The sequence below is a fragment of the Podarcis liolepis genome (assembly GCF_965112155.1).
Source record: "Podarcis liolepis genome assembly, chromosome: 3".
Lineage (NCBI taxonomy): Eukaryota > Metazoa > Chordata > Lepidosauria > Squamata > Lacertidae > Podarcis > Podarcis liolepis.
Genome location: NC_139557.1, coordinates 87,711,271 through 87,738,740, shown reverse-complemented (window position 1 = coordinate 87,738,740; position 27,470 = coordinate 87,711,271). Strand labels below are relative to the sequence as shown.

General features: G+C 43.6%; 1 protein-coding gene and 2 long non-coding RNA genes across 3 annotated transcripts in view; 1 reads left to right on the top strand and 2 right to left on the bottom strand.

Moving 5' to 3' along the window:
• The window catches only part of LOC310704138 (potassium channel subfamily K member 17-like), a 28,218-nt gene extending 8,380 nt beyond the window's left edge, over window positions 1-19,838 (top strand). Inside the window, exons 3-5 of the mRNA XM_083497218.1 lie at window positions 12,374-12,540; window positions 17,631-17,799; window positions 19,050-19,838. Of these exons, the coding sequence (XP_083353344.1) occupies window positions 12,374-12,540; window positions 17,631-17,799; window positions 19,050-19,312 (599 nt within the window). The 3' untranslated portion in view covers window positions 19,313-19,838. The remainder of the gene's footprint in view (window positions 1-12,373; window positions 12,541-17,630; window positions 17,800-19,049) is intronic.
• Window positions 322-10,226, bottom strand: LOC310704157. The gene is made up of 6 exons (XR_014524609.1): window positions 10,153-10,226; window positions 9,254-9,288; window positions 6,240-6,296; window positions 6,009-6,114; window positions 4,289-4,414; window positions 322-741 (listed from the first exon to the last, which is right to left on the bottom strand). It is a non-coding gene; the product is annotated as an uncharacterized lncRNA (long non-coding RNA).
• A 199-nt stretch (window positions 19,839-20,037) lies between the features above and the next one.
• LOC310704149 lies at window positions 20,038-27,192 on the bottom strand. Its single transcript, XR_014524597.1, has 3 exons — window positions 25,855-27,192; window positions 20,216-25,320; window positions 20,038-20,169 (listed from the first exon to the last, which is right to left on the bottom strand). It is a non-coding gene; the product is annotated as an uncharacterized lncRNA (long non-coding RNA).
• Window positions 27,193-27,470: the final 278 nt, after the last annotated feature.

The window sequence follows — 27,470 nt, the reverse complement described above, 5'->3', positions numbered from 1 at the left end:
AAGTTTGCTGTGATAATCTAAATTTGTACATCTTGGAGGAGCAGATAGTAAAGAGAGAGGAAACTTATGGCTTAAACCAGTGGTTATCAAACTTCTTTCTCTAGGCCACACATAAATACAGTGGACGCTTGGGTTGCAAATGTGTTCCATGTTGGATGCACATTTGCAACCCGCAGCGTTGCAATCCACAGTGGTGCACGCGCGGGCTGTGATTTGGCGCTTCTGTGCATGCGCGACCCCCGAAACCCGGCAGTAACCCGTTCTGGTACTTCCAGGAAGACAAAAAGAAACTTAGCTATGCTTGTTTTATAACACAGAACACAACTATTTATAAAATATGGGAAATCCAGAAAGTATAAAACAATGCAGCCACATAAGAACACAAATCATTCCCAAAATAGAATTATAAACACGCCACTTACAAATGTACTTTAAGTATGTGTACAGACTCAGTGACAGGTATGAGAATGCTTTTCCCAGGTAATCTCATTTATATTAGGTCTAATTTGAGACAAACAAACTCCAGTTTTCATTTCCAGTCCATGTGAATCTGAGGCTTGGATATATTGAACATATGGTAGACAGACTTTCTTCTTTGGAGGTTTGCTTGGAGTTGCTACGGGAGTCAAATGAGCCTTCTCAAGCACTCTGTCTGAATGGCAATTTTGAATCACAACCAGGATTGGCCTCAGTATTTCTTGAAGTTCTTGCTCTCATTTTGAAACGATATCGATCTGTATTCTGCAGATTAATAAAAGAGAGAGAGAGAGATATTATACTACACTATATTACACTGAGGGACGCTGGTGACACTGTGGGTTAAACCACAGAGCCTAGGGCTTGCCGATCAGAAGGTTGGCAGTTCAAATTCCCGCAATGGGGTGAGCTCCCGTTGCTCGGTCCCTGCTCCTGCCAACCTAGCTTTTCGAAAGCACGTCAAAGTGCAAGTAGATAAATAGGTACCGCTCTGGCGGGAAGGTAAACGGCTTTTCGATGTGCTGCTCTGGTTTACCAGAAGTGGCTTAGTCATGCTGGCCACATGACCCAGAAGCTGTACGCCAGCTCCCTCAGCTAATAAAGCAAGATGAGCGCCCCAACCCCCGAGGCGTCCATGACTGGACCTAATGGTCAGGGGTCATAGAATCATAGAGTTGGAATAGACCACAAGGGCCATCGAGTCCAACCCCCTGCCAAGCAGGAAACACCATCAGAGCACTCCTGACATATGGTTGTCAAGCCTCTGCCTAAAGACCTCCAAAGTAGGAGACTCCACCACACTCCTTGGCAGCAAATTCCACTGTCGAACAGCTCTTACTGTCAGGAAGTTCTTCCTAATGTTTAGGTGGAATCTTCTTTCTTGTAGTTTGGATCCATTGCTCCGTGTCCGCTTCTCTGGAGCAGCAGAAAACAACCTTTCTCCCTCCTCTATATGACATCCTTTTATATATTTGAACATGGCTATCATATCACCCCTTAACCTCCTCTTCTCCAGGCTAAACATGCCCAGCTCCCTTAGCTGTTCCTCATAAGGCATCGTTTCCAGGCCTTTGACCATTTAGGTTGCCCTCCTCTGGACACGTTCCAGTTTGTCAGTGTCCTTCTTGAACTGTGGTGCCCAGAACTGGACACAGTACTCCTGGTGAGGTCTGACCAGAGCAGAATACAGTGGCACTATTACTTCCCTTGATCTAGATGCTATACTCCTATTGATGCAGCCCAGAATTCCATTGGCTTTTTTAGCTGCTGCGTCACACTGTTGGCTCATGTCAAGTTTGTGGTCAACCAAGACTCCTAGATCCTTTTCACATGTACTGCTTTCAAGCCAGGTGTCCCCCATCTTGTATTTGTGCCTCTCATTTTTTTTGCCCAAGTGCAATACTTTACATTTCTCCCTGTTAAAGTTCATCTTGTTTGTTTTGGCCCAGTTCTCTAATCTGTCAAGGTCGTTTTGAAGTGTGATCCTGTCCCTTTACCTTTTTATATTCCACTGAAACATTTGAATGTTTCTTTGATTGTCCTTGAATCTTCTCGCAACACTTGCCATCCTCTCCTGCCACACCAGTGTGGCACTCCACACCCTTTGAGTACCACTGGCTTAAACTAACATAAACTAATCTTTTAACTGCTTACTGACATCAGTTCAGATCTGATATTCTCTATCACTGGTTTACCAATGGCTTCCAGTTGTTCTTTTGGTTCATCTAACTTCAGGGAAGGGGCAGGACCTTTTCAGCCGTGGTTCCTGTGTTAGGTGAGTCTCTCTCCAAAGAGACTTCACACTTCCAGTCCATTGGTTTTTAGGAGATCGATATAAACCTTTTGTGGATTTTACTTTGTTTTCCAAGTTGTCCTGAGGTTTCAAGAAACTACTTTGTTCTTCTGGTTTAACAGTTTATGATTTTATTGGTTTTGTTCTATTGATGGTCTTTGCAAGTTGTTATCTGGGGGCTGCTTTAGGAGCCATAGAGTGCCATGTAAATTTCATAAAGAAACCAGCTGTAACTATTTATAAGTAAAGTGCTTCTCAACTGTCTTCTCTGGCATTCTTTCCCTTTTGACAAACTGCATGAATAGCCTTAATGTGGGCTGAAAAGGGTCAGTCATTTATTTTAGGAATTGCCTAAGGGTGATAATATATTCCCATGTTTGTGTCATCCTACTTGGTTCTCTTTGATGTTTGGGTGTGTGTTTTTTTTGATATACATTTACGCACATGCCCCACAAACCCGACATTGTTTCTCCTAGACTCACTGATGTAAATGTGCTGACGTCAAAAATGCCCAAACAGCCTATAGAAAACTCTTCAGTGCTCTCATGATTGCTTCTGTTTCTTCATGTGGTGCCTCTGATCACATTTTTTTAATCTGGGCATGTGGTCATGAATGCTCTGTGTATCTGAGACTCAAACTACGCACAACAGCAGCAGCAGCTCCATTTGTGGGTCCCCCAGTTACATATAAAGTGGAATTGCAAATGCATTTTTCTTTATTTGTTTATGGAGCAAAAGAGCACATAGAGTGAGGGAAACTGAATCTTCCCTGTACTTAGTGCTTGGCTCCATGTAGCCTTTCCTCCTGGAACAGTGTCAGAAACTCAGATGTATAAGCTAATCACCAAATGAAGAAGAAGAAGAAGAAGAGTTTGGATTTGATATCCCGCTTTATCACTACCCTAAGGAGTCTCACATTCTCCTTTCCCTTCCTCCCCCACAACAAACACTCTGTGAGGTGAGTGAGGCTGAGAGACTTCAAAGAAGTGTGACTGGCCCAAGGTCACCCAGCAGCTGCATGTGGAGGAGCGGAGATGCGAACCCGGTTCCCCAGATTATGAGTCTATCACTCTTAACCACTACACCACACTGGCTCTCTGTCATCCAAATGACAGCCAAATGACTGGCTGTCATCCAAATGACAGTTTGAACTTAGATTGTGGTTGCCACAATGGAAAGTATATATATATATATTCTGCTTAATATTTTAAAGAAAACATTTCAAAACAGTTTACAACACAATCAAACAATCCAAACAAATAAAACAATCCAGAATAAAACAAATAAAAGCTTCAAGGAAGATATTTCAGATCCTTCTCTAAGTGACGTTTTGCTTTCCCCATACTTATTTACCTTCTTAATATATAGCTGCCCCATATCAGAAGAACTCTAGGAAGCCAGTGGGGTATAGTGGTTAGAGTGTTGGACTAGGACCTGGGAGGTCAGGGTTCAATTCCCCACTCAGTCATGAAGCTCAGTGGGTGACCTTGGGTCACAACCTCTTAACCTACCTCACAGGGTTGTCGTAGAGATTAACTGAGGACATGGGTGAACCATGTACTCCTTGGAGAAAAAGGTGGGATATAAATGCAGTAAGTAAGCTCTTCTGCTACTCTGCCTAAAAAAGCTGAGAGGTGGGCAGCCAGATGGAGATGTCAGTCGCCAACCTGGCTTCATCCAGAGATTATGTGGTTACAATTGGACCCACACCAGTTGCATAATGTGCCTGGTGCCTGGGGAGTTTTTAACATTGCTCTGGAACCAAGCTGGGTAGAAAATGACCCTGGAGAGAAGCTATAATACAGGGCAGAGAGTTTAGCACCCCACTTGAATGGCCCTTTTGTTGCAAACATTGTTGCAAACAGGAGATCCCACTCCCCTAGTTTATACATGGGAGCAGTTCTGCCATCAAATCTAGTGTGAGCCTGAGCTGCTTCTTTTGTTTTTGTGCAATTTTTACATTCCACAACATGTGCATATAAACTGTGCAGCAGTCCTCACACTGGAAAGCACACCCACCTGCATACAGCTCTGCACATGAAATTGTACAAGGAGCAGTCCTCTTGCCTCTGCCTTCTTACAAGTCACAAGATGGCAGTACTACATCATGCTATGTCTGGCATGCTGCAAGTTTTTTACTTCTTACTTCTCACTAGTGTTGATTTCAAAGCAGACAGGAAGCTTTTAAATATAGGAGTATAACAATCCAAACAACAGCAACACAAAAGAGTATAAGTAAACCTTTCATCACTGAGTTATAAAGTCAGCCAGAAGGGGAAGAAAATCACTATTCCCCTAGTACGATATACTGCAGTTAGAAGAGAAAATACATAGCAATCATTAAGTGATTGCTGAAATTAACAAGGAAACGGAATTCAAGCCATTCTTCCATGAAGGTATCCTTCCTAAGTTTCCCATTCACCATTTGACATTGTTGTGTCAATTTCTCTGTGAGATCAAGGTACGCGCCAATCCTTTATTGCCTCCCTGAACAAAGCTGGCCCCATATTCACATATCTGTCAACCTTCCCTTTTTTTGCGGGAAATTCCCTTATTCCCATGCCGTTTCCCACTGCTTCCCGGATTGTTAGATACTGTCCCCGGGACAGGTGAGGCTGCTGATCCCTTATTTTCAAATCTGAAAGTTGACAGCTATGCATGTTCAGCTGAATTGCTACCACTGTGAGAGCTGTAAAGATCAAACAAAAAACTTTGTACCCTCCAGCACTCCCACTGTAAGCATATAACATCTTGCACCCCTTCTAACCTAGTGGTGATGGGATTTCATTGATCAGACTGGGGTCAGATATCATAATATATGCATGATCTTTAAGGCAGATTACTTTATTCTGGTGGAGAAGGAGTGAAAGGGAGATCTAGATCACGGTGGGTCTCCAATCCCCTTCAGAGACCTGTGTCTTTAAGTCTCCCTCCCAAACCATTCCTGGTCTCCTGCTTGAGCTCCTGACTTAAAAGGAGCTGTGTATCAACTGTTTCCAGGGCTAGCCACATGGGGCCAGAATACCTTCATTCAGTTAAGTACTCGCTACTTTCTGGGTGTAAATCCGATGTGAAATTGTGTGCACATTGCAAAGCTTTGTGTGGCATCCAGATGGGCATCCCCAGTCAGATTGGGAGGTACATGCTCATTCTATGGAAAACAGCCCTGTGTGGGCAACAGCAGCTGCACATCTGCTTTGCATCAGTGGTTTCTCATCCTGGAAGTTGGGTGACTTGGGCTTTAGTTGGGCTGAGTAGGGGATTGGAGAAGAGGGAAGAAAAATGTCCTGCTCTTTGCCCCTTTTGAGAAAGTTTCTAAATGTCCTGCAGGACATATTCCTGTATTTAGGAATATATGTATTTAATTTATAGTGAAGAAAAACTTAAAAGGAAGGATGACATTTTTAAAAAGGTTTGACCACAGCCACAGAATTTGATCACCCTCCCTTCATCTGTTGGACACACTTTGTTACTATAACAAACCACTAGATGGCAGTAGAAGCTTGGTGGGAAGGATTTGACAATTATCAATCAGTCTTCCAGGACCTGTTCACTGTGAGCATAACTTTTTGAAAACAGTGGTATAAGGGTGATAAGCATTATTCTAATACCCACGGATTACGCATCTAAATCAATGTTGCAGTCAATTTTGGTCAAGAGTTTTCCAATATATTCCAACAAAATATCAAGTTATTATTTTCTATGCAGTGTAACTGATTTTTAATATTAATACACCTACCGAGTTTAGAAGATTGAGATGCTCCCTGGATGTGATTTCTTGGCAATTCACGTAGCACATTATTACATCCAGCAAATCAGATGGGGATGAATTATTGAATGGCTTCCTTAACAAACAGCACAAGGCAAAGCAATATACCGGTATTAAATCTTGAGCTAACAAATTAGAGGGTAAAAGGACTGCAGTCAAGGGCAGTGTGGGGGACACTGGACTTGTTCACAAGGTCCCGACCTGCTGTTCCTTTGCTTAGCAGCACCTTCTATAGCAAGTGGGACTTGGAACCTGCATCTGCCAGAGTGATACAGAGATGAGCAAAACAGGCTCATCTAAATTTGGACTAGGGATGCACACACACACTAACCCATTTGCAGCAGGAAAACATCAATTTTCTCAATCCATAATCATTCATGCTTATCCTCATCTGCTGCTTTCAATCTAGATCAACTAAAGCATCCATAACAGATGCTTAAAAACCTCCAAGGAAAGAGAGTCCACAACCTTGTGAGGGAGTCCATTCCACAGTATTCCAGAGGTGGTCCAGAGGTGGTACTATTACTGCCCTTGATCTGGATACTCTGTTGATACAGCCTACAATAGCACTACCTTTTCCCCCTTCTTTTTTTTGCTCCTTCCTCACACTGTTGACTCATGTTCAACTTGTGGTCTACTAAGACCCCCAGATCCTTTTCACACATACTACTGGCAAGCCAGGTGTCCTTCCTTTTTTTTGCATGAAGACACAGGCAACCGTATTTTTCGCTCTATAGGACGCACCGGAGAATAGGACGCACCTTGTTTTAGAGGGGGGGAAACAAGAAAAAAAAATTCTCCCCCTCTCTGCCCAGCACCCCTTCAGCGAAGCGGCAGGAGGCGCTGCGCAGAGAGGGGGAGAATTTTTCCCCTCTTGTTTTCCCCCTCTAAAACAAGGTGCCGTTTGAGGTGCGTTCAGTCGCCTTCAGGCGGCTACCTTGGAAGCCTGGAGAGCGAAAGGGGTCGGTGCCTACCGACCCCTCTCGCTCTCCAGGCTTCAGGTTCCTTTCGACCTGCTCTTTGGGGCTGGCAGGGGGAAGCACACCACCAGCCCCAAAGAGCAGGTCGGGGAGCGGGGAAAGGCGCGCAGCGGAGAGGCTCCTGCCATAGCCCCCCACGCGCTCTCCCGGCTGGAGAGGTGGTGTGCGGCTAAAGAGACTTCTGCCATAATCGCGCGTCACCTCTCCAGCTGGGAGAGCGCGTGCGCGGCTAAAGCAGCCCCCCGCGACCCTCTCCCAGCTGGAGAGGTGACGCGCGACTACGGCAGGAGCCTCTTTAGCCGCGCACCACCTCTCCAGCCGGGAGAGCGCATGCGCGGCTAAGGCAGCCCCCCGCGACCCTCTCCCAGCTGGAGAGGTGACACGCGACTTTGGCAGAAGTCTCTTTAGCCCCGCGCTCGCTCTCCCGGCTGGAGAGGTGGCGTGCAGCGGAGAGGCTCCTGCCATAGCCCCCCACGCGCTCTCCAGGCTGGAGAGGTGACACGCATCTATAGAGGCTCCTGCCATAGTCGCGCGTCACCTCTCCAGCTGGGAGAGGGTCGCGGGGGGCTGCTTTAGCCGTGCGCGCGCTCTCCTGGCTGGAGAGGTGACGAGCGGCTATAGAGGCTCCTGCCAAAACCGCCCGTCACCTCTCCAGCTGGGAGAGGGTCTCGGGGGGCTTGTTTAGCTAAAGAAGCCCCCCACGACCCTCTCCCGGCTGGAGAAGTGGTGTGCGGCTAAAGAGGCTCCTGCCATAGCCGCGCGCCACCTCTCCAGCTGGGAGAGGGTCACGGGGCTATGGCTTCTTTGCTCCATAGGACGCACACACATTTCCCCTTCATTTTTGAAGGGGAAAAAGTGCATCCTATAGAGCGAGAAATACGGTAGGTGTTGAGCAGTTACCCAATATCATTTGTCCATCTTCTCCACGCAGAGAGCTTACCACTTCCTTGTTCTTGTCCTTCCCCTTGCTTCAAGCATAGCCAAAGAAATCTTTTTAAAATTATTTTTCACCACTCTTACAAGCCTGAGCTCGTTCCGAGTTTTGCCCTGCCTGACCTTCTCCCTGCAACCGTTGGCTCCTTCATGATTTCACCTTTCTTCCATTTCTTATATATGCTCTTCTTAAATCTCAGCTCCTCTGTTTCATGAGCCTATAACTAGTTTGATGGTAATATATGGTGCTTTTGCCTACGTGGTTCAAAGCAGCTTATGTGCATTAGTTTGATAAGCAGCCCTGAAAGGAAGGCTAGTGTTACAGTGGCAGCATTACAGTGGTGCCCCGCAAGACGAATGCCTCGCAAGACGAAAAACTCGCTAGACGAAAGGGTTTTCCGTTTTTGCGTTGCTTCGCTAGACGAATTTCCCTATGGGCTTGCTTCGCAAGACGAAAACGTCTTGTGCTTTTTTTTAAAAGCCGCTTGAAGAGGCGCAGTTGCGACGGACCGTGCTTCGCAAGACGAAAAACATCACAAGATGAAAAGACTCGCGGAACGAATTCTTTTTGTCTTGCGAGGCACCACTGTATGTGAGCCTGAGAGACAGTCACAAATGAATATATATATATATATATCCCCTTTTATCAAAAAGTACATCTTAACATTCTGTACTTTTGCACACAATGCAAAAGTACAGAATGTTAAGACAAACTGTACAAAAAGTGAAATGCAGTAACTTCCTTATTTACTTACACCTGGGAACAGGCTTTTTGAAACTTCAGATAAAGTTGTTCTCCATCACATTATCACATCAACAAATATTCAACCCCATTTCTATAAATTCTTAGTTCTCTGTCTCAGTACAGAGTCACCAGACCCCAGCCGTTCAACACTTCTGAGTGCTTTTTCTTATCCTGCATATCTTGCCATAGGTCACCCAGTGGGGTTACATGTGCTTATAAAAGCACCACCCCCACCCCCAATTGGAAACAGGGGCTCACCGGGTGAGACAGGAGACAGTTGGGGGAGTGGGACAGGGTGGGAGCTACTTTGCTTTCTTCAAGTCAAAGAGCTATGGTGAGAAATAGATGAGGGCAAGTTGAAGAACCCTAGAATTCAGTACAACATGACAGGCACTTTAGGAACAGCCTCCCTACCCCACCCCCAACCACCATTTTCATGATCATTGACCTTCCATTGGACAAGGAAGTGCCCACCTAAGCTCATATTAAGTATTTGTTCATTTTCAGTGGAGAGTAGGGGGGGAAACCAACTGGCTGGAGCTTGATTATATATTTACCTACAGGTCACCATGTTTTATTGTGGATTCCAGTTCTGTGGATAAATAACATCACATTATTTTCCTTCAGAACCAAGTAGTCCAGTTAGCATTCATAAGACAAACACATACATGTGCGCGCACATGTGCATATGTATATTAATTATACCATATTTATGTAAGTCAGTATCTTTAACTGAGACAGCTAACATAACCAGAGCCTTTAGAAAATGTAAAATCATTGATAGTTAATTTGAAATGAAGTTAAAATGTTTCCAGCTACTGCACTGTTATTAGTAAACAATGGCTTACTTGAAGAACCCCCAACTTTTGATTCCCTCTATTCAGTTCAATGTGTAAAATTGAGTTCAGCACTTAACCCTTGGTGCCCTGGCATCATGAACATACTGTGACATACTGGACCAAATACATGTAGGTCCGCTATTGAACCGCTCATTATACAGAAATTCACTTATCCATAGATGAGGAATTAATACACAAACCTCTCTATACACACCACAGATTCAGATATCCAAACAGCCGGACCTTTGTGTACTACTGTAAACCAACAAGGAGCCCTAAACTAACCTTTTTGGTGTTTTGCTGATCCAAGACAGCTGTTTACCAGAAACCATGGTGGGAGGGATGGGAGACAAATCAATAAATCTGCCCTTTACTATCACTGTAACCTCTGATTTGACTGAATGATCAATATGGTTGAAGTGCCATTTGGTTAAATTGAACTTCTGTGGCATTTTATGGACATCCCTGTGTGTCATCTCTGTGCACCCTGAGGTTGCTTTTAAAGCTCTCTCTCTCTCTTTATATATATGGACTTTCCTGCTTTCCCACATAATCTTGTTTTAGAACTACTTCTGTTTGTGTATTGTGGGTTTATGTGTCTTTAGCACAGTGCTTACCATCATCACTCCTTATGCTAACAAATGTGTACGCCAATATAAACGCAGCTGATCAAAGAAAACCATACTTGCGGTGTAGTCACACAGTGCTTCAGAATTCTCCTCTTCTAGAAAGCTCCATGGAACCCATTTTAACATTCTTTCAGGATACTAAAATGGAATTGGAACAGTACTGTGTGGGGGTTTTTTATTATTAAAAAAAAATCTATTGGGCTTTTTCCCCCTTCTTCTTCCCAGAATGCAAGGTTGCATCTTTAAACACATGCCTACTTTGAAATACTTTCCTGCACATCAAAATGTGGTTGTTTTGAATGGACAGTGAGTTTTTTATATGGAGAAGTGTTTGATCATGTTCCCGACACAGACATTCTAAAATTGTGGAGACACAGGGAAATTGAACCATTTGCTTTTTCCATCTCACTGCTATCCAGATTTTTAAAAGGTGGGCAAATAAAAGCTAACAACTAGTAAAATACAACATGGGGGCGGGGAGCATGTTATCAGTGCAATCTATTGTAGGATGCCAAATACATGGTTGTTATAGAGGACAACTCTAATAAACTTCCAAGAACTGCTCCTTGCAAGAACCAGGCCCCACAGAATGCAGTTTAAAGACTTATTTATGCTTCAATTTTGCTTTTGCTCCATAAATGTGTCTGCCATAATAGTGTTCACAGCCAATAGAAGTAAGTGTGCTATGAAGCCAGGTGACTTTTATTATCAGTAATCATTGTGGTTTATATTGAATGCTTATGGTACCTGGCTATTCCTTTTTCCTTGCAGGCAGCCTGCTGCTCCCCCCCCCCCCCATTTAAAGAGTACATGGCGGGGGGGGGGGTTGGCATGCAGAGGAAAGAGCAAGCTGTTCCCACCAGGAAGCACAGACTATTCTAGTTGTTTTGTTTTGCCATTCAGTCCAATTAACCTCCCCAACCAGAAGCAAACATCACATAGATTTCAGAGAGTTACATCTATAGAATTAAAGTGGGCTTTCAGGGGAATGTAGAGTCTGTTGAATCCTTCAAGTGGGAACGTTTCCTAATTTTAGGACCCTTCTGTAATCTAGAGTGCTTGCTGTTGGCACCTGCCTCCGTACAGCCTTATCCCTTGTAACGCTGATGATGTTTGTAATGTTGTTTTCCTTGTGAAGAAAAAAGTGTGTCTCAACAGATGCCTTGTTAGTTGGGGAAATGAGAATGGAGGAAGTCCAGCATTTATTTCATAGATGGAACTAGAATTTGAAGAATGGGAAGTAGTTTTATATTGCATGTTTATTTACAAAAATACTACTAGAAATAATAATAAAAAGTGTTGCTATAAATCATATCATATGACACTTTTTACTATTGTTAGTAATGCTCTTGAAAATATAGGAAAGGATCTGATGATCAGGTAGAAGAATGACTTGGGCTATTCCTGCCTGGCAGCTGCTGGGAGGTGTGGCATGATGCCATGAGCTATAGATGATGTACATTAAACCTGAGTTTTACTGACCTCGTGAGTTTTGTTTCATCGCTGCTGCTTTTAACTGCTGTTTTTATTGTCATTGATTTTTGTTTGGTTTTATGGTGTTGATTTTTAGTCGTTCCCCACCACCATTTGTATTTTTGTTATGCACTGCTGAATGTAAGATGTAAGCATACAAATGTTTGGGGGGGGGGAGTAAGTATTTTGACCAAATTCCTAAATCCAATTGCTCTGGGGTGAGTCCTAGTAATATTTCAGTGATCCTTTACTTCTAAGCATGCATTGGTTATATTGACAACCTAGTAAAATTAGTTATTTTATCTACCTGAATACAGCTGATATATCCTTGGCTGGTAGATATGCAGTACTTAACACACAAATACAAAATTGTTGACCCTAAATGTGAGACTTCTGTCTCACCACATCCATGCAATAATAGAATTAGAATATCCACATCAATATCTGTTACTTCAGGCATCTAATAACCTTTTGATCTTTTAGCTTTTTATACAGGTTGGCTTCACATATATTAGCTTACCTCTGAGGTGATGGGTGAGAACCTTGCTTCACTTAATGGAAGCTGGGATTTTCTGATAAGGCCACACAAGTACTTTTAGGGCTGCATACAAGCTGTGAGCCTCGTGCCACATATCCTTAACCTCTGACCCTCTTCTTTTGGTCAGATAACACTGAAACAGATTTATGTTTTTACAGCCACATTCTTTTAAACTAACTATCAACTTTCTCCTTCCAGGCTATGGTAACCTGAGTCCCAGCACGGAGGCTGCACAAGTCTTCTGCATCTTCTTTGCTCTTTTTGGGATTCCTTTGAACCTTGTCCTCCTGAACAGGATAGGACAGCTGATGCTCTCTGGTGTTCAGCTGTGTGCCTTCCACCTGGGTGAGAAGTTTCACTGGCAGGTAAACAGCAAGAGTGCTTTTATGCTCATTTTTGCCAGCATGGGTGAGTTGTTTAGGTGCAGATAAAAGTGACATGTCTTTGACTTAAGTCTGTAGCAGGCCAATCAGCTGGCCCAATAATGCAACAGTATGGTGTCTTAACCCACAGAATGGCTTGTGATTCTGATGTACAGATTCTTCTCATTGCAATACAGTAGGTGGGGGGGGGGCTTTGGCCCTTCAGATGGTGTTGAACTACAACTCCCATCAGTCCCAGCAAACATGGCCAATGATGTAGTTCAGGAACCACTGGAGGGCCAAAGGTTCCCCATACCCTGCAACATGGCCTCCAGAGGCTATGTATAACACTTGCTTCTCTGTGTGTTTAAGTGACCAGCTGAGGGCAAAACTAACAATGCTAGGCATGTTTACTCAGAAGTAAGTCCTATTGAATTCAATGGGGCTTACTCCCTGGTAAGTATATGTAGGACTGCAGTCCTGGGAACATTTTTGATTTGTGGCTGAAAATGGCAGCACGCTGAATAGTTATGAGACCAAAGCACAGACTTGTTTGCTGCCGCATCATTTCTTATTGCAATTCCTACATCACTAATAGCAACAGGGCTGCCCCTGAGGGAGATCACTAGGGTAATTATAAAGGCAGAGGGCAAAGGCACAACAGCTCACTTCTCCAACAAGCATACGATCAGGGAGCTCAGGGACACGTATCTCCCAGCATATGCTGCCCGAGGCAGTTGCCTCACCTGCCTAATGGTAGGACCAGCCCTGTAAATTATAGTTATTATTACTGGTACTATCAGCACTAATATACTTTCTTCTTAACTCTCTGTGTACTGATACTTTGTGTAAGTACTTGAAGGACACTTCAGCACTTTCTGCTAAGGCAGCTCTGGGCTCAAAATCTAGTTATGCTTTCAAAACAATGCAAAAGTTTTGACACTCAGATCAGGATTGTGGAGCGTTTTGGTTGTTTAGAAATAATCCTTAAAAACCGAGAACTTCACCACTAGGCCTGCATGAACTCTGTACTATGTTCATTGTACTAGTGTGGTTTCTGTTACACAAGACAGTATTGTGTATTGAGGGATCTAACAAGGTTTCAAGTAGGTGTGATTGGAGAAAACAATTAGGAAACAAAAGCAATATTTGGTGAAGGTGCAAGTCTCCTGCTTCATGCCTTTTACCTTAATTTGCCTCTGTCTGCACCCAAACCAATTCCAAGCCTTGTCACAAACTTAAACTACTTAATTTTTACAAAACAGGGAGTAGAAGCCCCACAAGTGCAACACTTTGAGAGGAGAAAAAAAGGAAAACATGGCAGATGCTGCCCAAACCTAAATTCTGGTTGAAATGTTATTTCACCTCCACTTATCAATGCTGTCTGGTCAGTCATTTCCCATAGCTGGCTGTCATTTTCCAGACTGGCTGTCTGGTCAGTCATTTCCCATAGCAACCCTCCAGCACTGTATTGTATTTCATAATTAGGGTAGCCAGATACAAAAGAAGACAGGGCCATTGGACCTTTAATAGTTATGTTGGAAGGGGTAGGTTGGAGCTTGAATAGTAAGTTACACCTACTGAGATCCCTTCTTTTACACAACTATTAGAGGTTCAGGAGCCCTATTCTCTTCTGCATCTGGCAACACCATTCACAACTTGCCTCCCCCTAGCATGCGTGGAAGTAGTAGTTGTGTCTCTTCCCCACTAGAAAAGCTTTCCAATAAATCTCCCCTGTGCTGCTTTTCAACACTACCCTACTATAATTCACCAACTCAGCTAGAAGGAGATGTTCTTCCCTTTGGCTCAGGTATCTGTCATCAACTTGTTATATTGCTGATGTGGAATTCAGAAATGCGCAATTTTTATTTTTTTAAATATATAAATATATACATAGATATAAAAATGCAACCAGCTGGGGAACTTGGAGCTGGGGAAAGAATCTCTTCCACACGCAGACTTCTTGAGAACATTTTGGCCTGATCCTGTAACGACAGTGCTGAAAAGCAACAGAAAGTTTGTGTGAGTCATAACTTCCACTCAAAAAACCCAGAACTTTTCGGTAAAATATGTCAGCAGGGGCAAAAGAGAGAGCTCACAAAAATGTAATGTGAGTGCCCAGCTTGAATGCCTGTCTTAGGTTAGTTGTTATCAAAGAGAAATTGCTTTCCTTCATGCAAAGGTTGGGTTATTACCTGCTGCCTCTTCCTCATCATGTTTCCCCCTTCACGTTATGTCTGGCCAGGACTTGCATTCCTCAGGTTATCTACCAGCGTCTCTGGCTCCAAGTATCCAGAAAGCATGACGCATGTACATAGTCCTGTCCCAGTCCCTGAACTAGGCTAGGATCAACTACTGTGCATAGTATTCCTGAAAAACTCTGCAATTTTTTCAGATGCTTTGCAATTCCTGGATATAGCAACACATCAGCTGTTTCAGACAAATCCCAGGCCCAGCACAGGTTGAAGATCTGACTCTGTTCTGATGACTGCTTGCATCGCATGTCAAGATCCAAACATTTCACACCCACCAATGCAAAAAAAGAAGAAGTGTTTATTGCAAACATTGTCATTCCAGTGAAAGAAAATGTGCACGCTTTTGCTGGGGACATTTACTTTTCCACTTGCAATAGTAGAAGTTTCCAAACATTTTAATCAGCTTCAGCTGATGCACCAGCTGTGGCTATATCTGGATGGAGATAGACCAGCCACAGTGACCCACTCTCTGGGAACTTCCCATTCAGATTATTGCAATGTGTTGTATGTGGGGAAACCTTTGTAAATGGCCTGGAAACTGGAGTTGGTAGAAAATAGGGCTAACGTACGGTAAGTATTAACTGGGACTGGGCAATTTGCTCAAACGCCAGTCCTGTATAAACTGCTAGTCTGTTTCCAGGCCCTGTTCAAATTACTGGTCTTAATCTTCAAAGTGGTTGGGTACCAGGGTATCTGAACATTTGCCTTCCCTTCAGAGGCCCTGTTCCAGGTGATGTCAGTTGGGTGGCCATCAGAACTTTCTATGTGTGATGGTGTCTCAGTTGTGGAATGTTTTCCCCAGAGAGCCTTGCCTGGCACCTGGTCATTGGCATGCCATATGAGGGCTCCCCTTGGCCTTAATCCCCCATTACCCCCCATATGTGATATTGCTGTTTTAAACCACTGTTTATATGCTATGTACATGTTCTTAGTCATCTGATTTTATTCTCTCTTCTGGAAATGTTTAGGCTGCAAGTTGTAGTTTTATTATATTGTTAATTTATGACATTGCATTTTACTTTTACTTTGCCATTTTTATCTTTGAGGGCCATGTGTGTGTAGTCTTATAGTTATTATAATTATATGGCCATATAATTCTATATTTATACTAGATCCTAGAAAGGCCCCTTTAACATGAAGAGGGGAGAAAGGAAAGGATAGGATATTAGCAGTCTACCATTCCCACATCTCCAGATAAAAAAACAAACATAAAATAAAATGTTATGAAGCAAATGTAAATGAAAGCTGGAGAGCATAAAAAATGTATTTCCTAGAATTGATAGTGCTGTCTCCTTTAATCTGTGAGAACCTTCCTTCAACCCACTTTTGTGGCAGATTGATGCAATTAGTCATGCATCTTTCAAATCTGCCTTGAGTAGCATTGAATTTCCCTGGAAGATCCAAGTTCAAGTTTCAGCTAAGCCATAAACTAGTGGGAATAATAATACTCATTTTCTCATCTGCAACTTGAGGTCTCTGAGTCACAGCGTGACCAGTCAGGGCCAAACCCACAGGACTGTAAGGGATCAAAAAGTGGCCACAAGGCCAGACAATCCATCTACCAGTCTTCTTCCACAAACCAACCAACCTATGTAGTCCAAGCCACAGTGCACAACAAACAAAGGTCAGGTCTGCTGCAGCAAGGTGTTTATGGAGCAAGTAACTTGAGATTTACTGGGACTGATGGAAAGATGTACTTAAAGTTCCAAACTCCTAGACATTAGAAGAACCATCCAGAGCCCTCCGTAGGCTCCCATGATTTTAAGAACCATGCCACCATGATTTTAAGTTTTCACATTAATGAGGGTTAGAAATGTGTGTGTGTTTTATAAAGGATGTGAGTTGAGGTCCTCTATGGTATTGAGAAAAACATCAGATGATGTGCAGACCACCCAAATCACAAGCCACTGCCATTGAGGATTGTACTGCAATCCACAGCCACACAGAATTACAGACACCTTCTTGATCATACTTAACACTTAACTGGTGTGGCCAATGTGGTTCCCTCCAAATGTCGTTGGACTCAAGTTCTCGTCTTTCCTGACCACTGGCAAGGCTTGCTAGGGGGTTAAAGTCCAACAGTATCTGGAGAGCCTCATGTTGTCTACCCCTGACTTTATTATTTATTTCATAAAAATTATACACTGGTTGATTGTTTAAAAAAAGCAGTTTACAAAAAAGATAAAACATTAAAATCAAACAAAAAGTTAAACAGGTTTAAATTAAATTAAACAGATTTAAATTCACATCATCATTTCTAAGCATCTGGGTAGGCTTGCTTAAACAAGAATGTTTTTAGCAGGCACCAAAAATGCCTTAATTCAGCCTTTGCCTTGAGGCTGGTGATGCCTTGAGTCAGCCTTTTGTCAACCTGGTGACCTCCAGATATTTTAAACCACGCTGACTACGACGGATGGGAGCTGTAGACCATCTGGAGGGCACCATGCTGGCTGACTCAACTGTTCTCAGGGCTTGACTCTTGAAACCATACTGCAGACTTAGGGCCAGGTTTGATGTAATGTCCCTGGCTTAATAAACGGTAGCGTAATTCAACCAGGAAGGAACGTTTGGTCAGCACGTTTCCACCTTTCCTTCCTCTCGTTGCATGGTGACTTTGGTACTTTAATCCTGGTCATTACAACTGAAAAGGGGAACTGTGGTTTAATGTCAGTTCACTAACCAGGATGGTAAACCATAATCAAAGCATGGTTGCTGCACTGCCATCAAACCAGTTCCCTGTTTCAGACACACTGTGATGTGGAACTGTGGCTTGAAGAGATACAAGAGCCTATGTCCATCTACCAGTCTGCTTCAAGCATTATTTTTGTTTCTTGTTAGAAAGGGGCAGCTGTCTTGACGCGGACCTGTGCACTGGTTGCTGGCCTTCTGCTGTTCCTTCTGCTACCTCCTCTGTTGTTTACTGCCATAGAAGGCTGGACCTACGAAGAAGGGTTCTATTATTCTTTCATTACTCTTAGCACAATAGGCTTTGGAGATTATGTAATTGGTAAGTAGTTCAGACCTATTATATACAGAATGTTTTTAGACTTAGATAAACCAGTAGGTTTATTTAGTTTGGTTTTCTCTCTTCCTTTCAGTAAGCTCCCATGTGTGAGTTCCTGTTGTGGGCAAAAAAAGTGGCCTTCTCAAGTTTGAGTCTAATAACAACAAGGAATAATACCCTGTTTCTTCAGCTGAAAGCTGAAGTGTCAACATTTGCTTCTGCAGCATAAGCTGAAAGAGGCAGCCCTACTTGAGCATGAAGGGCCCTTTGCTCTGGAGCGCTTATGTGCTTGATTACACAAACACAGTTTGTGAGAGAACAATTTTTGGCTTCACTTCCACAAACAGCCTTATGGCACATTGCTGTGGTGCCCTTTTCAGTGAGGGAAGCACTTAACTCTTTGGGAAAACAAGCACCGAATTAATCACTCAGGTTTAGAACAATCCGTGTGTGAGGTGTTTCTCACACAATCCCATGTAAGTCGCATGTGTGTGTGTGTGCGCACACACACACACCCCTAGAGAGAGGGAAGCAGCCCTTTCCTAATGAACCACAAGCAGCTCTCAGATGAAAAGAGGCATCAATGGATGGTGCATCACACAGAATTAATCCCAGTGAGGCAGTGATTTGAGGGCATTTGTTTGAAGAAGGTGGCAAAGAGCAGTGTATATAATTTTTAAAGGCCATATTAAATTATATAATGAGTAAATTAATTTCATTTCCCTTTGTAAAGTCTTGAATAGTCCAAGACACAACTCCATCTCCATTATGGTATGGCCTGGGCCTTTTGTATTTTCCTTACTACTTGCATGAAAATAGGCCCTAAGGTTGCAGGCCTTGGATGCATCTCCATCAAGAGCCCTGCCAATGGAATATGCACTTTGAATCAAAACGAGGTGTAAAATGCAAATTCTACCTCCACATAATGAGTATTCTTTTTTATGCTGGTGGCTATGGGCAACTGACTCAACCATTAGGAATCACGTTTCTTAAGCTACATTTCCCTGGTTCATTTATGTTATACATTCCTGGGTAATGAAATCATAGTTCAGTGTGTCCTTTGGGTTGGTCTCTGACCTGGATGGTGTCCCATCTACTCTTAGATGCTCCAGACACTGCAGGATTTCATTTTTCTCAATCACCAGAGTGTTCTAGGCTCAATCCTGGTTGATTCATTGTAAAATACTCATGTTTCTTTCTCAAGGGAGTGACATTTCATACCTCTAAACAGCTCGAGTGTTGTTTTTCCATAGGCATGAACCCTGAGCGTACCTACCCATCCTGGTATAAGAATGTGGTGTCTCTGTGGATTCTCTTTGGGATGGCCTGGCTAGCCCTGATCATCAATCTGTGCATCAGCTTGCTAGAGAACTCCAGTGGCCTCTGCCGGTGCTGCAAGAGAAGGAGCAGAGACGCAGAGCAAGAGTTAATAAGTGGCAACCCAAATGTCACTTTGGAATGTAAGGATGGGCAGAACTGCAGCACAAAGGACACTAAGCCTGCGGAGCCAAATTGAATGGCATATATGCTTTATTCCACCAAAGTGTTTTGGCTTTTGCTAGAGGGAAACATCCAGCTGGGCAGCCCATCACCAGAGCACCATTTCATGGCACTGGCAGAAGTGTGGATATGTGGGATCATCCAACTTGGACCAGAGTGGAAATCAAAGTCCGCTCGTTGGGTTGTTCAAGGACTGCCTTACATGTGATTTCCTTTCTACGTGGAGATGAATCTCCGTGTCAGAGGAATAATAGGGCCTGTGCCATCTTAGCTGAAGGGCTTTTATATCACCGCAAGCGTGGGAGTTGGAAAACCATGAACATCACTGTGCAATTATGGCAATGTGTGGGAGGTTTCCCCCCTATATCAAGGTTATTTCTGTGTAGGAAAAATGTGAGGTGGCTGTCTCACCTATTAACCACTGCTCAAAATGCTGCTGTGGTATTGCAACCTATTGACTTTGTAGGGTTATTTGCCCAAAAGAAGGCCGAGCAGATGCTGCCACAGTCCTTGCCATTAATAAAGAGCATTTGTACTCCAAAGCGTGGCAGGTTCTGTTGCATATACTTGTCACAGGTAACTGCCAGGGGGCTAGGATAAAGTCAACCAGTGCCACTCTCTGGAACCAACCCCGTAGATCCGCCTTTCTCAACCTGTGGGTCCCCAGATGTTGTTGGACTACACCTCCCATCACCCCCTAGCTAGCAAGGCCAGAGATCAGGGATGATGGGAGTTGTAGTCCAACAACATCTGGGGAACCACTGCCGTAGATAGAAGTGGAGCACCAAGTGCCCCACTCTCAACTCACCAAGATGGCCCAGGTCAACGGTATCAAAAGTTTCTGAGAGAGTGAGCAAGATCAACAGGGTTGCACTTCCCCTGTCCCTCTCCTGTTAATGGTCCACCCCCTCTGGGTGACCAGGACTGATTCAGTCCCAGCTAGATAATCTGTTTCCTCTAGGAGGGCCTGGTGCTGCACAGCCACTCCCACCAGAGCCCAGGCCGATGGAGCAGTCACAGTGCCACTTCTTTAAGCACAGCATTGTCATTGAGAGCTCGCCATTTTCCCCACACTATATGCAAGTATCTTTTTTATATATATCGGGCGACATGGTTTGAGAACTTACCTGCTGAATCAGTCAAAGGTTCATTTGGTCTGGTACTATCATTTCACTATCATGTCTCCCAGTGGGGACGTGATAGCCATTTGTTTCTACCCAGCATCTTATAAGTGGCGGCATCAGGCTTGTCCTTTTTAGATATTGCATGCCAATAGCCATTTTGTTGGGGCTCAGTTGGGCGGGGGCCACCCTTACCTTACTAAAACCACCAGAGTCAGACGCAGTATTCATAAAAGCAGGGAGGAGGGGGGGAGAAAAAGACGGCAGAGGCTGGTAATAATAATAATAATAATAATAATAATAATAATAATAATAATAATAATAATTCTTCTTTATTTATACCCCACCCTTCCCGGTTCAGAAACCTGGGCTCAGGGTGGCTAACAGCAAATTTTAAACGCTTAATTGCAATACAACATAAAAGCAGCGTAGAAGCCATAGAAGCAATAGCAATCCTGTCATGGAGGCAGCAGCTAATTCCAGTTTCCTTCATTGGGAATAAATGCCTATGAGTGAGCACACCAAGGAGGCAAGAAATTGAAAAGCATATGGAAAGCAAACCCAGAAGATGGATGAAAGAAAAAACTATGTTAGAATATACCGTGGTCATTTTTCAGAGACCAAAGGGTCTTCCTTCCTGTCCCTATCTGGAGAACCTCAGGCTTCCCTTCTCTGGGCTAAAGGTAAAGGTAAAGGTACCCCTGCCCGAAGGCCAGTCGTGACCAACTCTAGGGTTGCGCGCTCATCTCGCCCAAGAGGCCGAGGGAGCTGGCGCTGTCCGAAGACACTTCCGGGTCATGTGGCCAGCGTGACGAAGCTGCATCTGGCGAGCCAGCGCAGCACACAGAAACGCCGTTTACCTTCCCACTGTAAAGCGGTGCCTATTTATCTACTTGCACTTAGGAGTGCTTTCAAACTGCTAGGTTGACAGGAGCTGGGACCGAACGACGGGAGCTCACCCCGCTGCGGGGATTCGAACCGCCGACCTTACAATCGGCAAGTCCTAGGCACTGAGGTTTTACCCACAGTGCCACCCGCGTCCCATCTGGGCTAATCAATGTTAAAGTGATTTATGCTTCTGTCCAGCACAACATTTTCTGGAATGTTCCCCCCCCCCCCGCTTGCATTTCATTTATGTACCTCTTTCACTGCCACCCTCATCCCATCCATCTGCACACTTGCCCCATATTTGGCTGCTGGTGATTTTGATGCAACCAAACAGCATTTGCTTCTTTCTCCCAAACTCTATCTTTTGTACCATTAGGCATTGTCCCATTGTAATTTGATCATCTCACCTAATCTGTCTGCAAAGATCCCGTCAGCACGTCAGATTCTCTTTTGCTTCCGGCAAGTTTCTGCTGTTTCCCAGGGCTTTGGAGTGGGGTGAGGTAGTCCTAGCAGAAGGAGATTTGTATCATAAAGGGTGGAAAAATCACCCACAGAACAGTTGTCTGCCAAAACCGGGAAGGTTATTCGTTCAAGGGTGACTAAAGAAAAACATGCCCACTCAGCTGCTTGTTGCAGATGACTGGGATTCTTCCACAATCTCCATTGGAAAATTACAGGAGATACTTTAAGGTCTTTAAAAGGTTTCTTCTGAGGCCATGCATGTGGTTTTGCTTAAACAACCATGTAATTAATTTTTTTTTAAATACAATGCTTATTGAAAGTTCCACAACCAAATAAATAGTTCACACCCTGTGAAAACATACATTAGCATTCAAAACAAGTGACCAGAAAGTTTAAGGAAATTCCAGCACTTGTTTCCCAGTTTCTAAACAGCTTTTTAGATTGCCCAAGCACTTGAAAGTGAAGGAAGTTATCATGCATCAACATTATGCTTGGGTGCAATGGTGGTAGGCAAGATATTGGCCTGGTTTGTACATCATGTTGATCCAAACTATGGCTTAGTGTTAATGTACGAGTTTAGGATGAAGAGTGAAATGATGAAGATTATAATTATAATCATAGTTATAATTAATGTAGTTTACTTACTATTTGTGTGTGTGTGATTGTGGTGGAATCCTAATCAATAAAGATTATTTTCCAGCTCGCCCCACCCCCTCTTCCCCGCATAGTCCTCTATTATTCGCATGCATCCCAGCTATCCTTCTCTGAAGGGCTTTGCATGGCTTGTGTATAATTTCCCATACAATCTTCCTTTTAGCCTGCAGGGCAAGCTCTGCATAGATTCAGCAATACACCTGCAGCTTCAGACTAAATGATATCATTCAAGACGTAGGCCTGGTTCACACAAAATGGTAAGACAGAAACTATAGCTTTGGAGGATCACATGAGAGAGGAGCTTGTAGTCTCTATGGTCCTCTCTGGTTCTTTTTGTTCATTTACAACACTGAGGTATGCAAAGGTTTGTCTTAACATGTCATCCGAACCCAGGTCCATGTTTAATCTGTCCCTTGACTAACCATGACCCGTAGGCTGTAGCCAAGGTTTGTTCTTCACTTAGCCCAGAGCACACTTAGTGTGGGAGTAAAAAAGGGGGAGGAGCTAGGTACTTGTGCATTTCTCTCCCACAGCCCCAGTTGCCCATGGTTTGACTTGGCTAGCTTATAACATACACATTATATTCTCAATTACTGTAAAAATTTCTCCTGCATTCTGTAAACACCAGGCCTCAGGATACTCCTATTTTTTTTGAACTCATTAGACTGAGACATTTGGTCACAACATGATGCCTCTTATTACAGCACAGGAACCCTTTTTTTGGATCTGCAAAATGTTCCAGAACAGCCCCTTGCTTCATTAATTAAAGGGAATTCAGATACTGTTACAACCCTGGGCTCAACATTAAAAATCACTGTTATTTTAAAACATTAAAAAAAGCATTTCTGTTCATCTCACTGTATATTTTTTGTGACTGAATTTATGTTTCCACTGCTTTGTCTCATTTGGAATATTTTAACTTCAGAGAATCCCCAATGAACAAACAGAGTGCTGTCCAAACGTGAGTTTAAACCAATAAGCCTTAGATTAGGACATGAAAACACTAGCCAGCTTTCAAAAGTTTAGAAACCAGGAAAGAAAATATATAAAGCAGCAGCAAGTGTACTGTTCAGGACCCAAGGCTGGTCATGGGTGGTAGACTCATTCCAATGTAGGAAACATAATTATTTCGAGTTCAAAAAGAAAACTTCCAAGGAAAGCAGGAAAATGTCAGCCAGGATTTCAAAGGAATACACCTGATGCTTCTCATGCCAGAGCATATTTCCAAAACAGCCTCAGACAGAGATATTTGTCCAAAGTAATTTCATGGGTGCAAAATCCAGAATCTGATACAGAACCTGTGTTCCCAAGAATCTCCTCTTTCTTTCCAGCGTTCGTGGCTGGGGAAATGTTTGTCTTTCAGGGCTTCCATTCATTCATTTACTTCTAGGTTTCACAAAGGCATCTGGTCTGCCACTGTGGGAACCGAGTACTAGATGGGCCATTGGCCTGATCCAGCAGGCTGTTCTTATACAGGTGTCACCCTGCTTATGCACAACCGACTTGCATGTGACTGCATATATGGGCTTGGTGCTGGAAAATAGATTCAAACCAGAAAATGGTGGGAGAGAGCTGGAGAGTCCTCGTGGCTCATGAGGAGACCCTCCCCGGAACCTGAAGAGGATGTCAGTGAGGGTGGAGGAAGTTCTGAAGAGACCCGAGGCGCAGCAGAGTTTTGTTTATACTGCTCAGCCTCCCCGCCTAGAGCTGCTCTGTGGGGTAGTGCAGCAGCAGCAACTTTCCTGCGCGGCCTCCAGCCGACCCCAGTGCTTCAGCTCTGGTGGAAGAGAGAGAGTTGTGTGGAGAGAACTGGAGAGCAAGGGGAAACAGGTGTTCAGGGGTTTTTTAGAGGGTGCTCCCAACTTAACTGATTTTCACTTATGCATGTGGCACCCCAGAATGTAACCCCCACGTAAGTGGGGGGAACCTTTATACTTGGCAAATGTATATGCTATTTTTCGGGAAACAGCACTCAAGCCAGCTTATCATAAATGTTCACACACTACAAAGCAGTGGCAACTAAAAGGGCACATAAATACAATGATAATACTGTACACAGAGAAGAACAAGGGCATGGTCTGAGGATACATGATACTGCCTTTCTGAAATTAAGCAAATCTGGGTCTGATTAGTACTAGAATGGTAGAATGCCTAGGAACCACATGTACACAATCTTGGTTTCCATGTCGCATGAAAAGGGGGGGGGGAGTATAAAATGTACTAAATAAATAAAGCTCCCCTTACTACTCCTGTCATTTACTTATCCATACATTTCCCCCCCTACCACAGTATAGCTCCTTTCTATAGGTAAAGGGGAAGGGGCTAGTGTCCATGACACTCATCAAAATATGCCCACAGGCTCAAAAGCCTTGGCAGCCCATGGTCTCTAGCCAGTGCTAGGAAAGTTCGTTTTAAAAAGGAACTAGCTGCAGTTCAAGTTCATCGTGCCCCAAAAGGGACTAGTTTGGTTCGAATTAAAAAAACACACATCCATGGCCATTTTTTAACAGCATTGGAAATGTAACAAGCTATGGTGCTCAAGTACAGGTCCCAAAAATACATCAGGACCACACACAGGTAAAAAGATGTCTGGCAGACGTCATTTCAACAGGTGTGTGCATTTCCATACTAGAAGAGGCTTGCACTGTTAAATTTGTGCTAGCCACACAACTGTTGAAAGACACAGTGAATCATTGGCTCCCACCCCCGGCCTCTGAGCCTGTACTTCCTGCTGCAAGAAGCACCTGTTGGAAGAAGCCCTGAATGCTGCAACCTTGTGTCATAGGGGAATTTCCCCACTTTCTTGATCGTTCTTCTCTGAACCTTTTCCAACCCTACAAAATCATTTTTGAAGGAGAGGCAGTCAGAATTGTGCACAGTATTCCAAATGTGGCAGCACCTTAGCATAGCTGTCAACCGTCCCTTATTTGGCGGGAAAGTCCCTTATCCCAGCGCTGTGTTCCGCTGCTGTCCCTTATTGATGATGTCCCTTAAATTTCCCGGGTTTCAAAGGAAGCAGCTCCTCTCCCTCCCTGCCTGCCGGCCAGGAAGGAGGGAGGCTCCAACTGTGTTGCTTGGCTGCATTGCTCACCTAATAAGGAGTCTAAGAACAACTGGGGGGGGGGTGGAGCTTGCATGCCTTGTGCTGATCAAATCGGCTGCATTGCCTGGGGACTCGCCTTTGCTCAGCGCTTCCCAGCGGAGAGGTGACGGTGATTTTCCTTGCTGCATCCCCTTTGCTGGGTTGCTGCACTGTGGGAACCACCGCTTGAGGCTTCGTTTGGCTGCTGGCTGGGCTTTCTGCCTTTGGCTCGGAGGGGCTCAGAAGTTGAACATACCTGTGTTCTGAAAATCCCTTATTTTGGCTGCTGATCCCTTATTTTCGAGGCTGCTGGTCCCTTATTTTCAAATCTGTAAGTTGACAGCTATGCACCTTAGATTTCTGACGTTATGTCAGAAGATTTATTTTTCCATCCACAGCTACCACACTGGGTTGACACCCTCCTTGAGCTACGACCTTGAGGTCTTGTTCCTGGTCAGTCAATTCCTGAGTGTAGCTTTTATAATTTTGCTGTGGTAGCTGCTTGATGGTGCAACGCTCTCCCCAAGAAATCTTACCTGTTGCTAACTTTGCCATTATATTGGCAAATATATTTTTATTCTCCTGAACTTTTGGAGAGCACTAATTTTCAGGCCTGTGGTGACACCTCCCCCCTTTACTTTTAACAATGTTAATATTTCTGTATTTGCACTGTCTCAATGAATTTCCTTTTACATATTGTATCCTGTATTTTATTGTCCTGTAAATCACTCCAGGAATTCTTTTGGGTGTGTGAAGTAATATGTAAACACACAAGAAACTAAACTGTGGTTCATTTCCCTCTCATTTAAACTAGCTAATAATGCCTCCCTACCTATATCACATACTGCAGGAAATCCTTAATCTATGCTTGCACAAAACTGATTTTTAAAACCCTCTCTTTAAGTACTATAAAGTGCTGCTGAGTATTATTAGCATGATAATCTTGTGAACTGCCCTAAGATCTTTTGATGAAGGGTGGTATATAAATCTAGTAATAAATAAAGAATAAAACCCACACAGTCAATTAAATCTGGTGTTACCCTCTGCTCATCACTGCCAATGTGGCAGCCTCCATTATTTCTGGCCAGTTGGGTGGTATTTCATTGATGTGGGAAACTCAAAGGTTCCCATTCCTTGTTGGCTGGTTTTGGAGCATCACATAAAGGTTTGGATAAACTTCAGCTAGACAGGCTGTGATACACAGGGCAAATGCCATACAGCATATGCAACACTCTTGAAGAAAAATAGCTACATTTTTGCTCAGTCTCCATCACATTTAATAGAAATGGGGGTAATGGAATATCACCATTCATAGTTTTCCTGCATGGAAAATCCAGCAGTGTTGGAATCCAACCCTCTTTTATTTTATTGTGTTGTTATTTAACATTCACTTAAATCTTGGTTCAACTGAGTAACAAAATACAGCAAGGAAAGCTTTTTTTTCCCACACCATTACCGTGATTGTAATGTGATTTCTTTACTCCTGAGTGATATTTGCAAAGCTCAACATGAGAATGAAACCCTCAGATGCTAGGTCCCCCCCCCCCACTGAGATGACCATTGGCATTACCCATTGCTTCACCCGCAGGTTTCATTCAAAGCCAACTCTTCTGCCTTGAACTCTGCGAATATTCCGTTTTGGAAAACATTTCCCCTCCCTCTCCCCAAAATAGAAACATCAAGTCTGGCTGCATAGCTCTAACACTTTAAAACCTTTTAAAGATGTTCTTTAGCTCCATTTAATCTGGCTAGTTGGGAGCTTCTTTCTATTTGTTTTCCACTGATGTGGAAATCTTCCAGATCTTTCAAACCAATCCGATGCTTCCAGCATCTGGAGACAACATCAAATTCATCTGATAACTGTTATCTCTGTTGCCTTGCAACCTGGAGTTCTGTCCTCAGAAGGATACTTAAAGGTAAAGTGCTTCTTGCATTCTTGAGATGGTATCACCAGGGAACGGTTCAAA